Source organism: Sarcophilus harrisii, chromosome 1, assembly GCF_902635505.1.
Source record: "Sarcophilus harrisii chromosome 1, mSarHar1.11, whole genome shotgun sequence".
Classification (NCBI taxonomy): domain Eukaryota; kingdom Metazoa; phylum Chordata; class Mammalia; order Dasyuromorphia; family Dasyuridae; genus Sarcophilus; species Sarcophilus harrisii.
Window position 1 is genome coordinate 665,043,600 of NC_045426.1, and position 14,306 is coordinate 665,057,905.

General features: G+C 54.0%; 2 protein-coding genes across 10 annotated transcripts in view; one reads left to right on the plus strand and one right to left on the minus strand.

Moving 5' to 3' along the window:
• JSRP1 (junctional sarcoplasmic reticulum protein 1) overlaps positions 1 to 1,248 on the plus strand; it is an 85,013-nt gene extending 83,765 nt beyond the window's left edge. For all 9 annotated transcript variants that reach the window (XM_031948101.1, XM_031948097.1, XM_031948099.1 and 6 more), the window contains one exon: positions 177 to 1,248. In XM_031948101.1, coding sequence (XP_031803961.1) covers positions 177 to 689 — 513 coding nt within the window. In that variant the 3' untranslated portion in view covers positions 690 to 1,248. The remainder of the gene's footprint in view (positions 1 to 176) is intronic.
• A 2,190-nt stretch (positions 1,249 to 3,438) lies between these two features.
• AMH (anti-Mullerian hormone) lies at positions 3,439 to 9,139 on the minus strand. Its single transcript, XM_031948104.1, has 5 exons — positions 8,285 to 9,139; positions 5,749 to 5,915; positions 4,992 to 5,091; positions 4,691 to 4,868; positions 3,439 to 4,379 (listed from the first exon to the last, which is right to left on the minus strand). The coding sequence occupies exons 1-5, from the start codon at positions 8,853 to 8,855 to the stop codon at positions 3,521 to 3,523; spliced, it is 1,875 nt and encodes a 624-aa protein (XP_031803964.1). The 5' UTR covers positions 8,856 to 9,139; the 3' UTR covers positions 3,439 to 3,520.
• Between the last annotated feature and the right edge of the window lie 5,167 nt (positions 9,140 to 14,306).

Consider the following 14,306-nt stretch of genomic DNA (forward strand, 5'->3'; position numbering starts at 1 on the left):
GGGGGGAGGCTGGGACATTGAGAGGCCCCGCCCTGAGTGCCCACAAGCTGCCCCCCTGGGCCTCCACTGACCTCCTCTCACCTGTTCCACATGAGGCAATCCCAGGGTCAGACCTGTCCAGGGTCTCTGCCCCCCTCCAGCCACAAGCTCAGCCAAGGTCTTTGTTCTTCAAACAGCCCAAGCCCAAAGACTGGGCCAAAGCCTCGGCGCCAGTCCCCCCGCCGGGGCCCAAGCCCCCTGTGAAGGACACACCTGAGGCCTCCCCCAAAGAGCAGGAAGCAGAGGCCAAGGGGAGCCCGGCCCCAGCCCCGGAAGCAGCCATCCCACCCAAGGAGCCCCCACCGAGCTCCCAGCCAGCCAAGCCTGAGAAGCTGGCCGGGGCCCCGATGCCCAGGAAGGAGGAGAGGGCCAGAAACCGGAAGGGCCCCCGGGAGGAGAAGGCCGAGCCCCCGTGGAAGGAAAGGAAGGAGGGCAGCCACGGGCCCAGGCCGCGGCGAGAAGAGCCCGAGGAGGCTCCCCGCCGGCCCTGGGAGCGGGAGCACAGGCACTCTGGCAGGCGGGAGGACTCCAAGAAGGCCCGGGACGGACCCAGGGGCAAGAGGGAGGAGCAGTGGGGGCGCCAGAAGCACGAGGACAGGGAGAGGTTCTTCCCCAAACAGAAGCTTCGAGAAGGGAAGCGCAGGGACTGAGAAGGCCCAAGGGGGCCAGCCCCGCCCCAGGGGGCCCAGCCCCGCTCCCTGGGATTCCTGCTGCCCGCCTGGTCTACATCCTGGCTCGGCCAGTTACTTTCTGGGTGACTTAGTCTCTCTGAACCTCAGTTTCCCTTTTTGGAAAATGAGATCTCACCACCAGTGGGATGACCGTGACTATTGGGGGCTGACCAGGGGGAGAGCCTGGGTGTGCAGCCTCTCCAGTGGGGCCCTAGAGCCTCCACCCCCCTTCATGGCCCCAGGCTGGCCAGGAAGGCAAGAGATGAGCCCTGGACCCCCCTTGCCCAGCCCTTCCCCAGTCTCCCAAGACTGCTCCATGTTAGTAATTATTTAAAAATAAAGCCCCTCCTTGGACCTTGGCTGCACAGGATCATCTCTGAGCTGACTGGTGCCCTCTGAGCTCTGGCCTGATTAGGAGCCTGGGGGCTCCTGGGAAAGGCCCTAGCCAAGACCTGGCTCTGCCTGCACAAAGCACCCATTTCTTATCTTCAAAAGAAAGCCTTTGGAAAACTATCAGTATAATTGGCCATATTAATAACCAAATTAACAAAAACCATATGATCGTCTCAATAGATACAGAAAAAGCATTTGATAAAATCCAACATCCATTCCTATTAAAAACACTTAAGCATAGGAATAAATGGACTTTTCCTTAAAATAATCAGTAGCATCTATTTTTAAAACCATCAGTAAGCATCATATGTCATTACATATGATAGATAAACTGGAACCATTCCCAAATAAGATCAAGAGTGAAACAAGGTTGCCCACTATCACCGTTACTATTTAATATTGTATTAGAAATGCTAGCTTTGGCAATAAGAGTTGAGAAAGAGATTAAAGGAATTAGAGTAGGTCATGAGGAAACCAAATTATCACTCTTTGCAGATGATATGATGGTATACTTAGAGAACCCCAGAGATTCTACTAAAAAGTTATTAGAAATAATCCACAACTTTAGCAAAATTGCAGGATGCAAAATAAACCCACATAAGTCATCAGCATTCTTATATATCACTAACAAAATCCAACAGTTACAAAGAGAAATTTCATTTAAAGTAACTACTGATAGTATAAAATATTTAGGAATCTATCTGCCAAGGGAAAATCAGAAACTTTATGAGCAAAACTACAAAACACTTTCCACACAAATTAAGTCTGATCTAACCAACTGGAAAAATATTAAGTGCTCTTGGATTGGGCGAGCTACTATAATAAAGATGACAATACTAACTAAATTAATCTATTTATTTAGTGCTATACCAATCAGACTTCCAAAAAACTATTTTAATGACCTAGAAAAAATAACAAAGTTCATCTGGAGGAACAAAAGGTCAAGACTTTCAAGGGAATTAATGAAAAAAAAAAATCAAATGAAGGTGGCCTAGCTGTACCAGATCTAAAATTAAATTATAAAGCAGAGGTCACCAAAACCATTTGTTATTGGCTAAGAAATAGATCAGTGGAATAGATTAGGTTCAAAGGACAGAACAGCCAATAACTTTAATAATCTAGTGTTTGGCAAACCCAAAGACCCCAGTTTTTGGGATAAGAAACTCACTATTTGACAAAAACTGCTGGGAAAATTGGAAATTAGTATGGCAGAAGCCAGGTATTGACCCACACTTAACACCATATACCAAGATAAGGTCAAAATGGACTCATGACCTAGACATAAAGAATGAGATTATAAATAAATTGGAAGAGCATAGGATAGTTTACCTCTCAGACCTGTGGAGGAGGAAGGAATTTGTAACCAAGGAAGAATTACAGATCATCACCACAAAATAGAAAATTTTGATTATATCAAATTGAAAAGTTTTTGTACAAACAAAACTAATGCAAAAGAAAGCCTTTGTGGGGAGGGGAGGGGCAGAGGCTGGGAGCCTGCTCCCTAAGGTCAGTCCAGGGCCCAGGGCCTCTCCCAGGGCCACAGAGCCCTCCCTTTGCCTTTGAGAGGAGGAGAGCCAGGTCTTCCAGCATGGGGGCAGGAGGAAGGGCCCTTTTTCCAAGGAAAAGTGAGCTTCCAGGAGATGGCCATGCTGGGAGCAGGGCAAGGTGGGGGGGGGGGGGGGGGGGGGGGGGGGGGCAGGGCACTTGGGGAGAAGTCTCTCTCTTTCCCTCTCTCTGTCTCTCTCCTTCCCTCCCTCCCTCTCTCTTCCTTCTCCCCTTCTTTCTTCTCTCCTTCCCCCTTCCTCTCTCCTCCTGCACCCCCTCCCCCACTCCAGACCACAGGCCCAGAGAGGGTTGGGAGGTCCTCGCTGCCAGCTTCGCCCCCTCTTCCCTGCCCTGTGACTGGCCAAAGGCATCAGCCGAATCTGTACTTTATTGGACAAGGTTGCAGGTGGTGAGAATAAATCTGGGGCAGGGCTTTGGGGGCCCAGGTGTTCCTGAGCACAAAGCCCCCGGGGTGCCACCCCACCAGCTCTGGGCACCACCTCCCACCGACACCAGTGCCCTGGGCTCCCTCAGGCCCAGTCCGTGCCCGGGGCAGCCCTCCCTGCCCAGGCCCTCTCGGTCCCTGCCTGCCTTGGGCGGCGGCTCAGTGGGGGCAGGGGGCGGGGAGGGGGATGAGGGCAGGCAGGGTCTGAGCCCCGAGGCCTTCCCTGGGGGCCGGGGGAGGACTGTCAGGGAGCCGGCAGCTGCAGAGATGATGCTCATCTTCGGGGCTGCTGCGGACCGGCCGGACCGTGGGGGCGAGGGACAGCCCGCCCGGAGTCCGGAGAAGGTTCCGATCGGGCAGATGGGGCGCAGCGGGGCCGGGCCACGTCCGCAGCGAGGCTGGGGAGGACGGGCCTGGGCGGCTGAGCCTACCGGCAGCCGCACTCGGTGGCCACCATGTTGGGCATGAGGCGGGCACTGAGGCCCTCCTCGGAGAGGCTGATGAGAGTCTTCCCGGCGTAGGCGGTGGGCACGCAGCAGGGCGGCCGGCCCAGAGGCTCGCCCCTCTCGCGCATCTTCAGCAGCAGCACCACGTGGTTGTTGTAGTTGGGGCTCCGGTCGGACTGCGGCCAGTGGCAGGGCCCCTGGCAGTTGTTGGCCATGTAAGTCTCGGGGATGAGCACCGACTGCTCCGCGCGCAGGTCCACGCTCAGCTCCTGAAGCCGGCACGGCCCGTCCCCCCCAAGCCGGGCGCTGCGCAGGGCCCGGGACGCCTTCCTGCGCTCGCGCCACTCGGCCTTGAGGCTCTGCAGGGCCTTGAGCAGCAGCAGCGCCCGCAGCGGGCCGCCCGGGGCCTCGGCCGCGCTGCTGCCGTTGCGGGGGGCCGCGCAGAGGGCCAGGAGCCGGTGCAGGAGCTCGGCGTGGGGCTGCAGGGCCGGCAGGCTCAGCAGTTCCCGGGCCACGGCCGGCAGCTTGCCGGCCAGGCGCTGGGCTGGGCCCTCGGGGGCCGGCCACCGTCCCGCCAGGCCCTCCAGCAGGGCCGGGCTCCCGGCGGGGAAGAGGAGCAGGAGGGGGTCCTCCGACTCCACCAGCTGCTCCAAGGTGGCCGGGTCCGAGAGGTTGAACACCCGGTGGGGGAGGGCCTCCAGGGCCGCGGGGTCCAAGGCCAGAGGCAGCGGGCGGGGGCTGGAGGGAGGGCCCAGGACTCCTCGCACCAGGCGGGTCAGGGTCTCCAGGAACGGGTCTGCGGAACTCGGAGAGGCCGTGACAGGCGGCAGCGGGGAGGGCCTGCGGACAAGGGAAGGCACAAGGCTGGGGGGACCCCACAGCCTGCCGGGTGCCCCAGCTCTGCCACCCAGCTGGCGGGCCCCTGGGTCCGGGAGGCCCGCCGCTCCCCAAGGGCCCCCTGCCCCCTCCCCGAGGACCCTCCCCTCCCGAAGGGTCCCGCCCCCTCTGCCGAGGCCCCTCCCCTAGGCCCCTCCCGAAGGGTCCCGCCCTCTCCCCGAGGCTCCTCCCCCTCCACGAGGCCCCGCCCCCTTCCCGAGGGGCCCCTCCTCCCCAGGGCCCCGCCCCCTCCGCGAGGCCCCCCCCCCCCACACCTGGGCAGGGGGTACGGCGCCGAATCTAGGCGGCCCTCGGCCGGAAGAGGACTGGGGCGGGGCTCGGCCCCCGAGCCGCGCCCCCGCAGCAGGAGCAGGACGGGCGTCATCCGCGTGAAGCACTTGGGGTCGGGACCGAAGAGCAGGGCCTGGAGCTCCGGGGTGGCCAGAGAGGGGCCTGCAGCGGCACACGGGGAGGGGCTCAGGCCGGGCTCCGCCTCCCGGGGCCCGCCCGGCTCCCCCCCCCCCCCTCCCTGGGCCTGAAAGCCCCCCAGTCTCCCCGGATCCTGAACCTCCTTACCGGCTCCCCCCCGGGGCCGCAGAGCGAGGGAGAGCCCGGGGGCTGCCGGCCCGTCCACAGCCAGGACCAAGTACCGCGTGTCCGCGGAGAGACAGAGCCTCTGGGGAGACAAAAGCGCCGCCCTCGCGGTTGCCCACTCCTGCCCCCAGCCCCAGCCCCGAGGAAAATTCCCCGCGTCCCAGATCCGGAAGGGCCGCCCCCCAACAGCGATCCGGGACAGACGGCCGTCCCGTCTCCCCTCGGAGGCCTCCAGGGCCGGGGGCTTCTTCCCCCCCCCCCTCCCCAGCACCCAGACCCCTGGACCCTGCTTGGGGAGGGTGGGGGCGGGGCCATTCCCAGTCTGAGGGCGGCCTGGGAACCAGGACCCTCCCTCCTTGGGCACTTGTTGGGGAACTGGGATCCGCGGCTGGAGCCCCTCAGGACTCGCTGAATCCCAGCCAGAACTGGGAGGGGCATCCCGGCTCTGCCCTGGCCAGGGTGGCCAGGGTCCCTTGCAAAGCCCTGGGAGGGGCCCGGATGTCCATGGGACGGGGACAGGGGGTGGGGGGCTTCTCCTCAGCCTTTCCCCTGACTCCGGCCCCCAAGAAGTCCCGCCAGCAGCAAGCCGTTCTCTCCTTGCCAGGGCCCCCCTTCCCTTCCCAGGGCCCCCTTTCGCAGGGTTTTTTCTGGAGGCTCAGATAGCTAGGATCCCCCACGTGGGTTCAAAGGTCAAAACGTCCCACCCGTTTGCCCCGAGTCTCTCGCTCCGAGTCTGTACCTGCTGCGGTTGCAGCCCTGCTCCAGTGACCCCGAACTCCTGCCCGGGCCGGGCTCCCTCTCCGGGCCTGGGATACAGCACCAGCAGGGCCAGCTCCGGGGCGCCGCCTGCTTCAAGTGCTGGCGGGGGCTCCTGGAACCACAGGCTCAGCTCTGGCTCCCACGTCACTGCAGGACAGGGGCGGGAGTGAGGGAGGGGGACCACGGGTGTCCTGGCAAGAGGCCTGTCGGGAGGGCCTCCCGGCCAGAGAGAAAAGGGGGGCCTCCTACACAATGGGGGGGGGGTTGGAAGGAGGCCCTCAGCTCAAATTCCAGATCTGTTCCTTTGCTAGCTTGGGCACAGGGGCCTCCGTTGCCCCAACTGTAAAATGAGATGACCTCTAAGTCTGTGATCTGAGCCTCTGCCGTTGAAGAATGGATTCTAACCCTTTAGCTCCATCTTTCCCCCCCAACGATCCTTACACACCTTAGGCTGCGAGGAATTTAGGATTAGAAGGGGTCCATTTTACAGATGGGGCCCAGTGAGACGAAGCAGTTTGTCCCAAGTCACCAGCTGGCCTAGAGAAACAGGCCCACCCACAGAGCTCCCGAGTCCCAGGCCAGCTGCCTGGGCCCACCAGCTCCCCTCCCCCCCAGGGGGTCCCTGGGAGCTCTCCGCTGCCTCTTGGAACCTCAGAGCCAGGTCTCCCTGCCTCCCCCCCCCCCCAGGGGTCTGGAAGATCCAGTGGCCACCTCCGGGGCAGCTCGCCCATTAGCAGGCAGAAGAGAGGCTCTGGACCTTGCAAAAAAACCAGGTGGTCCATTCTGCACATCCCTTCCCAGCCCAGCTCTTATTCTCCCTCTGGGGAGCGGGGCCTGTTGGGCAAAATCTAGGACCCGTGTCTGTCTCAGCTTTCCCTAGAACAAATCACTAGACCTGAATTTTAAATCCTATATCTCTACCACGGGGATAAAAATTCTGTCCTGACGCAGACAAAACCAAAAACAAGACCCCCAAACCCCAAACAGATCCCAAACCACAACTGAGGACCAGGAAAAAAGACTTGGCCTTCACTGCGCTTCGTGGATCCAGCCTCAGCCCCCTCCCTGGCACCCACCCAGTGGCACTGGGAAGGGGTCCGGTACCCAGTGGGAAACAGTGCTAAAATTAAAAAATAAAAAATCAAGGACCAGATGTTTTGAGAGACAGCATGGTCTCAGGGGCAGCCAACTGACCTCAGGACCCCAAGGACTGGGTTCAAGCCCCACACAATGGCTGCGAGACCCTGAGCCAGTCCCTCAGTGCTCTCCGCAGCTCCTGCAAACAAGTCGCAGGGTGCCCTGGTAGGAGATGAGAGTCATTCTCTACTATTTCCATTTTCTTTTCATTATCTGGATCCTTCCTTTTGACAGAGGACTCCCCCCTTTTCAGGTTTCAACTTCTTTGAGAAAGGGCTGAATTAAGGGAGCTCCAAGCTCCCGAGGCCCTTCAGCAAGGAAGCCTTCCCCATTAAGGGCTTTGTGGGGGCGCTGGGAGAGCCTCTTCCGGCTTCTGGGTCCAGACCCTACGCCTGGGACCTGCAAACTCAGCGAGGGTTTCCCTGACAAGCCAGGGCCCTTCCTCTGCCGAAGCAGCCGGCTCTGAAGCTGAACAACCCCAACACTGAGGGGTCAGCTGAGCCCCAGCCGGATGGGGGTGAGCTTTCCCCTGCAAGAGCCTTAAAAACAGATCTGCTGACCCTCTTTCTGTGTCATGAACTCCTCTGGTGTGCACTAAAGGCTATGGACCCCTTCTAAAAACAATGTTTTCCTTAAAAAAAAAATATTCTTTGAAGGAAATGTTACATTTCAATTAGAGATCAGCAAAAATAAAGATGCACTTTCTCCCCTCTATCCAGGTTCACAGAACCCTGACATCTCACAGAACCCAGGTTAGAACCTGGTTGCCGGGCCGGCCCTTGCCCTCAGAGACAAGAACTACTTGGGGCTACTTAGGAGGGGAGACCAACCCTAGGGCAACCGTGGACAATTCCAGGCGGCCAACTCCCTGGGCAGCTGCTCTGGCAAGCCAGACCCTGGGCCTGAAGCCCAGACTTCATCAAGCCGTCCTCCCTGGCCCACCCACCCAAGGCCCCATGAATCCCTTCTAAAGCCCCAAGTCTTAGAAACGTGGAGAGTCCTCAAGCCATCAGAGACAATGGACAAAGCCCCCCACGAATCACATCTATCGGATGTAGGGCTGGGGTTAGAAGCCAAAAGCTGAAGGATAAGACAACCTCCCCCCCAGGGGCCCAGAGATGTGGGAGAACTAGGAATCGGGCCATAGGCCTCTGATCTCAAACCCCCAGCATTCTGGGACCCAAGAAGCGAGCTGGTGGCTGGTTAACCAAGAGCCACCCCCCCCCCCCCAGGCTGGCCTTCTGCATCCTGGACCATCCCCTCCCTCAGGACCCAAGGACCCAAAATGCTTCCCAGAAGCCTCTGAGGCTGGCTGCTGACCCCCTAGAACATCCTCCGCACCTTTCCCCAAGGATGTGCTGGATATGGGGCCCACCTACCTTCTTCTAGGTGTAGAACCACCAGAGTCCACCCGCCCGGCTCTACCAGCCGGGCCCCCAAACGCTGCAGAGAGAGGTGGGCAACTTCTGTGCCCCCTGAGGGGCAGATGCCAAAGGTGGCCAAGTCTTGGCTGTCCCAGCGGGCCTGTCTCAGCACTTCCACAAAGCCCCTCTCATAGCCACTCAGAGCACCCACCACCTGGAGGGAGCCTGGGACCCCATCATCACCCCTGCCCACTTTTACCCAGCACACTGGGTTTTTCAGGCCCCCCAAGGGCCAAGGGTGGGGCTGGGGCCCAGTCCACAGATCTGAGGTGCCGCTGTCCTGAGCAAACAAGGGCCAAGAGAGGTGGGCCTGACTCCCAGGGGTCTTCTGGCTCTTGAAGGATGAAGGCCCACCAGGTGCACTCTCTGACCTCTCCTTCCTCTGGCCCTGGGCCATGGGGCTCCTGAGCAGAGCCGGGGGCAGCTCGGTAGGGGCATCTGACTGCCCCTTCTTGGGGGGCGCTCCTCTCAGCACGGCAAACATCGCTGGCAGCAGCAGGAGCAAACCCAGAAGGGACCCCTTCATCTTGGGCTGGCTGTGGCCGAGCCTTGGGCTAACTGGGGCTTTTATGAGATGAAGGGGGCAGAAATGCCTTCTGCAGACTGTTTGCGAGGGAGGGAGGGATGGCTATCTCTTCCCAATGGAGGCGACCTTGAATTGACAATGCAGAGTCCATCCTTTGGGACCCTGGGAGACCAGAAGTCTGAAAGTCAGGGGAGGCCCTTTCAAAGGGCTCTTTCTGTTCTATTTTTGGGCTGGGTATCTCCCTTCTTAGAAGTGATATAAATTTCAGGCTGTTGACCGGATTGTCAAAATGCTGTCCTTGACTAATTTTTTTTTAAAAATGTGAGAATCCGAGCTGGGAATGTGCAATTCAGACAGAGCCAGGAAAAAAGTGTGGGCCGAGGGGCTGGAGGTGGCCTTTCTTTGGGGAACTCCATCAGGACGAGGTCAGGGCCTTATCGATGGGCTGGAAGCATCAGGCGGTCTCTACCAAGGGCGGCTGGGACCACCAGGGCCACGCAAAGCCAGCAGCTTTGCATTGGGGATAGGAGCAGAGAAATGAGAGCTGGAAGAGGCGCTGAAGCTAAGTGAGTGGGCTGTGTGGCGGGGGAAGTCCCAGAACCATGCTGCCAGTCTTGCCCTGTGCCCAGGTGACCTGGATCCTCACCCTGGGTTCCAGTGTCCTCATCTATAAAAGGGAAGCTTCTTCCAGCTCTAGATCTGTGAGCATGGTCAATGCCAGGCCCCGGGGGATAGATACAAAGAGCAAGAACCCCACTCTGTGGGGCTCACATAGCAGAAATGGGAGATGGTCTTGGGGGGAGGGAACAGACCACAGGAAGGTCCATCCTATAGAAGGCAGGGAGGCTGGGAGCCCAATTCTTGTCCCACCTCTGTATTTCCTGGCTGAGAAGACAGTTGCCTGAGGTTCCACAGGGGATGGGTATTCCAGGTGGCATTTGGACCTGGGTCTTCTGACATCCAAAGCACTGCATCATCATCACCTCATTGCTCTGGATGGCTTGGGGAAAGTAAAAATCCCAGACACCCACACTACCAATGTGAGTCCCCGACAACTAGGGAACAAGGTGCTCAGCCCCCACATAGAACTTCAGAGATGGAAGGCACCATAAGACACACAGAACAGAGACTATCAGCTTTTGATCCTTGGAAGATAAATTTCTTAGAGGCGGAAGGGATCTCCAGGTGGTTGTTCAGCCTTTTCAGTCATGTTCAACACTCTGTGACCCCATTGGGGACTATTCTTGGCAAAGACACTGGGTTGGTTTGTCATTCCCTTCTCCAGCTCATTTTAGAGATGAGGAAGCTGAGACAAGCAGAATGAAGTGCTTTGCGTGAGGTCACAGACAGTGTCTGAGGTCTGATCTGAACTCGGGAAGATGTTTTCCTGACTTCTGGTCCAGCAGTCCATCCGCTGTACCACTCACCTGCCTTTAAGATAGTCATTTTAAAATGAGGTGAGAATGATGCCAGGGATAATGGTAATGGATGCAATTAAGTGATATGGGTAGTAAAGAGGATGAATTAATTCAAAAACCCAGTTTGGTGGGGTAGCACTGGAACAGGGTATCTCTTGGTGAAAAGGCACAGAATAGATTTTAAAAGGGGTTGAATATATTTAAACATACCTAACATGTATTAGATGGCCTGCCATCTAAGGGAGGGGGAGGAGGGAATGAGAGGAAAAGTTGGAAGAGAAGGCTTTACTGAAAAATTACCCATGCATATGTCTTGTAAATAAAAAGCTTTAATAATAAAAGGGGGGTTGAGTGAGGATGGAATAACAACACATATTAAAGGCATGTTAGGGCAGCTAGGTGACACTAGTGGATAGAGCACCAGCCCTGAAATCTGTTCAAATCTGACTTCAGACACTTACTAGCTGCGTGATCATGGGCAAGCCATTTAACTGACTTCAAGAGAAAGAGAAACAGAGAGATGGACAAAGCTTTTGTGAATAAATCTAGGAACCCAAGATGCAAAGCATGGTGAACCATGGGTTAGAATTAACGAAGGAAAAGCAGCAATATTCTTATGATATACACTGTAGAGCAAGGGATCCATTAGGATAGGGGTGAGGGAAAAAATTAAATCAGAAAGATTAAAAATTACATAATATATGGAAGCAAATGAACACAGTAGCCTAGTTTTAGCTAAATCCAAAGATCTTAATTATTGGAACAAGAACTCCCTATTCAATAAAAAATATCTGAGAAACCAGAAAGTAGAAGGGCAGGAATTAATATAGACCAACATCTCATACTGTATCAGTATGTATAGTAAGTATACCTAGAAAAGCTCAACATGATATGGACATAAAAAGTGACATCAGAAGCAAATTATCAGAGCATGAAACTGTTCAAAACCAAAGAAAATAGACAAAAACTTTTGAAGATAAATGGCCACTTTGTCACTGAACTTGTAATAAGAGGTAAAAGGATGAAATCTAGGCAGTCTGATAGCTATCTCTAGGTGCTACATCAGATTTCAAAGAGTTAAGGAAAGGATAGGTAGAATCCAATGGTGATTGCAAGGGTAACTAGCTCAAAAAAAGGAAACTCTCAAGTATGAAATTCTAAGAAATGGCCTCAATAGAATGAATAAGTTAACATTAATATAACCCTTTTTACAAATGAGGCACTGTGCTAAGTGCTTTACAACTATTATTTTATCTAATCTGGGAGGTATTATCTCCAATTTACAGAAGAGGAAACTGAGGCAAATAGAAGTAACCTGCCTTGCATCACTGAACTAGCGCCTAATGTCAAATCTGAATTAAGGTCTCCTTGAATCTAGATCCAGTACTCTATCCATTGCACGGATTACCTGTTCCATAAATATAAGATACTTAAAGTTACTGATATGTGTGGGAACTTGTCACCAAAGCTACCATTACTAAAGGAGTACTAAAAAGAACAGGTAGATATAATAGCAGGGTCACTGTCAATGATTTTAATAAGATCCTGGTGAACAAAAAGTACAGCTAAGACGCCTTTATTTTTCGGAGGGCAACATCTGCAAACCTTTTATTGGTTTCTGAGGGAAGTAGTTTATCAATACAAAAAAATCACATGGCCTCATGTCACCAATGTGTGAGTTTATCTTTCCTTTGGGGAAAAAAAAAATTTTTTTTTAAATTTTTTGGAAAAAAAAAAATATATATACACACACATATATATGTGGGGGGAAGGATGCTGGGAAGGACTAGTGATAGTGCCATTAAAAAAAAAAAAAGGAAATAAAGGCCACTGAAGCATTTTGAAAATATGCAGAGCACGGAAAGAGGTTAAACATAGATAAGCAGAACAACTTTCAAACTGTGTTGAATTTATTATGTAAATTTGAAAAAAAAATTACAAACTTACAGGAAATTCACAATTTCATATGCATCCTTTTACTGTTCCTGTATATAGCTGGAAATAGTTGTTGATTTTGAACAAGAGTAATGAAAAAATTATTTGAGAGTAGTAGGCTCTGAGACTAAACCTCACCCTCACTTCTGTGGGGCATCACCCACCAGGTGGCACAAGGGCTAGAGAACCCAGCCTGGAGTCAGAGGGGGTCATCCCCACGAGTTCCTAGCTGTTATCCTGTTTGCCTCAGTTCCTGTGCAATGAATGACCTGCTCAAACAAGGCTGGAAGGGAAGTTTCTAGTGGAAGGTCAGACCTTCCGCTATTTGACATTTTTACAAAAGGCTGGCACTTGGTACTTGCCACCACGTTGGCAGGGAGTGTTATCAGCTGGGTTAGAATCAGGACCCAAAAAGATCTCGACAGGTCAAAATGAAGGGCCAATTTGGGATGGAATTTTGCTACAACAGTAAATTGAAATTTAATTGCAATGAAAATAAAACTTTACATTTGGGTTGAAAAAGCCAACCTAACTACTACAGACTGGGTGAAGACATGAGGGCAGAACTCAGCGATATGGCAGACAAAAAAAAAAAAAACCCAGTTGCTACAGATGTTAGCTTCTTACTGCGGGCCTCCAGTGGAAGCTGCTTGGAGTATCACAGATACTTAATGTCACAAAGAGGATTCTTGGCCAGATACAGGGTAGTAACCTTTGAGATCCCTTCTAACTCCCAGCAAAGCTATAACCAGAGAGGTTGCCTTCTTTCAATGTTACTCTCCAACTGATGCATACATATCGGTCTTGTTTCCCAACTAATTTCTTTAAAGCAGGGATTATCTCCTCCTCTGCTTTCCCATGGTACCTAACGCCAGATCCTATCATAAGGAAGCAATTTTTTTTTGCTGAGGCAACTGGGGTTAAGTGACTTGCCCAGGGTCCCACAGCTAGGAAGCGATCTTCTTTGAAAGAAATCTACTACCCACAGGGTTGCTGCATAGAGAAAAATGATACACAACTTCTAAGTCTAGACCCCGGGGGGGGGGGGGGGGGGGGGGGGGGGGGAGGAAGAGATCCCTTGCTTTTCTCTGTCAAACATGGGCTTGTGAGGGGGGGGAGCTGGAAGGGGGTCCTACTAAGTTGCTGCCATACCAGGTTATCCAAGCACACATTCATGAATGTGCTTGTGAAACGCTCCAGCTGGGGCTGGAGCTGAATATCTGCAGTAAGTACATGACCTTGGCTTCATTAGCAGCAAGCGCCAATCGACACCACAGGAATATGAAGTGACTCTCACTGGCCTTCCAGAGTACTCAAAATGGGTGGTCTAGCCAGGCCCTTAATCAGATATTTTCAAACCCACCCACCTCCTTCCCATGTTAAAACCCTTGCAGCCTGCCTCAGCAGACCTGGAAGCCTACAAGTGCCTTGTGCTCCAGCTACAAAACACCTTCTTACCTGCTTTTACTTCTAATACTCCAGCACAGGTACTAGTCCCTCTTTTGGAGCTAAGCAAATTGAGGCTCATCAAATTGGACTGAACGTGCCAATTACAGCTTTGTGCCGCTGGGTTTAAAGCCTATCTTTGGACTTAATGGACGTTTTCCCCCAGAAAACCATATGCTGTGAGTCTGGTCATCTTTCCCCTTTTCCCTCATGTAAAACAAAGGTCTGGGGTGAGTTTCAGCATCCATCCTTCCCCTGTTAAGTGTGGACCCGACCATCCTTTCATAAAGACCAGACTTTAAGCCCACATCCCTCTGGCTCTCGCTGATTGGCCAACCACTGTTACTGTTTGTCCTTCAATCTGGAATTTGACTATGACCTCAGGGAGGAGACACCATGACAAGCAAGGCCAGCTGCCTCCCCTTCTCCCCCAGAGCCGTGACAGATCAGGACCGGGGGAGAGGGCCCTCAACTGCCTAGGCAGCCCCACAAGGTCGTCATTTTGGCCCCGATCAGCTCAGAGTGAATGTAAATTTAAGCAACTGCTTCTGTTCTGGCTAGAAAGCCATTCTGGCTCTTTTTGGGCTAGTGAAAGAAGCCATGCTCTGCCTCACTTCTCACCTAGCCGTAATCCCCTTCTGGCCAGTGCCTC

What these genes read in the sequence shown, in the direction of transcription:
- AMH (XM_031948104.1), bottom strand. Translation starts at nt 8,855, where the DNA reads ATGAAGGGGTCCCTTCTGGGTTTGCTCCTGCTGCTGCCAGCGATGTTT. An exon ending in CAGGGCTGCAACCGCAGCAG is followed by an intron (nt 5,092 to 5,748) that starts GTACAGACTCGG and finishes TTGTCTCCCCAG; the next exon opens with AGGCTCTGTCTCTCCGCGGA. An exon ending in GCGCCGTACCCCCTGCCCAG is followed by an intron (nt 4,380 to 4,690) that starts GTGTGGGGGGGG and finishes CCTTGTCCGCAG; the next exon opens with GCCCTCCCCGCTGCCGCCTG.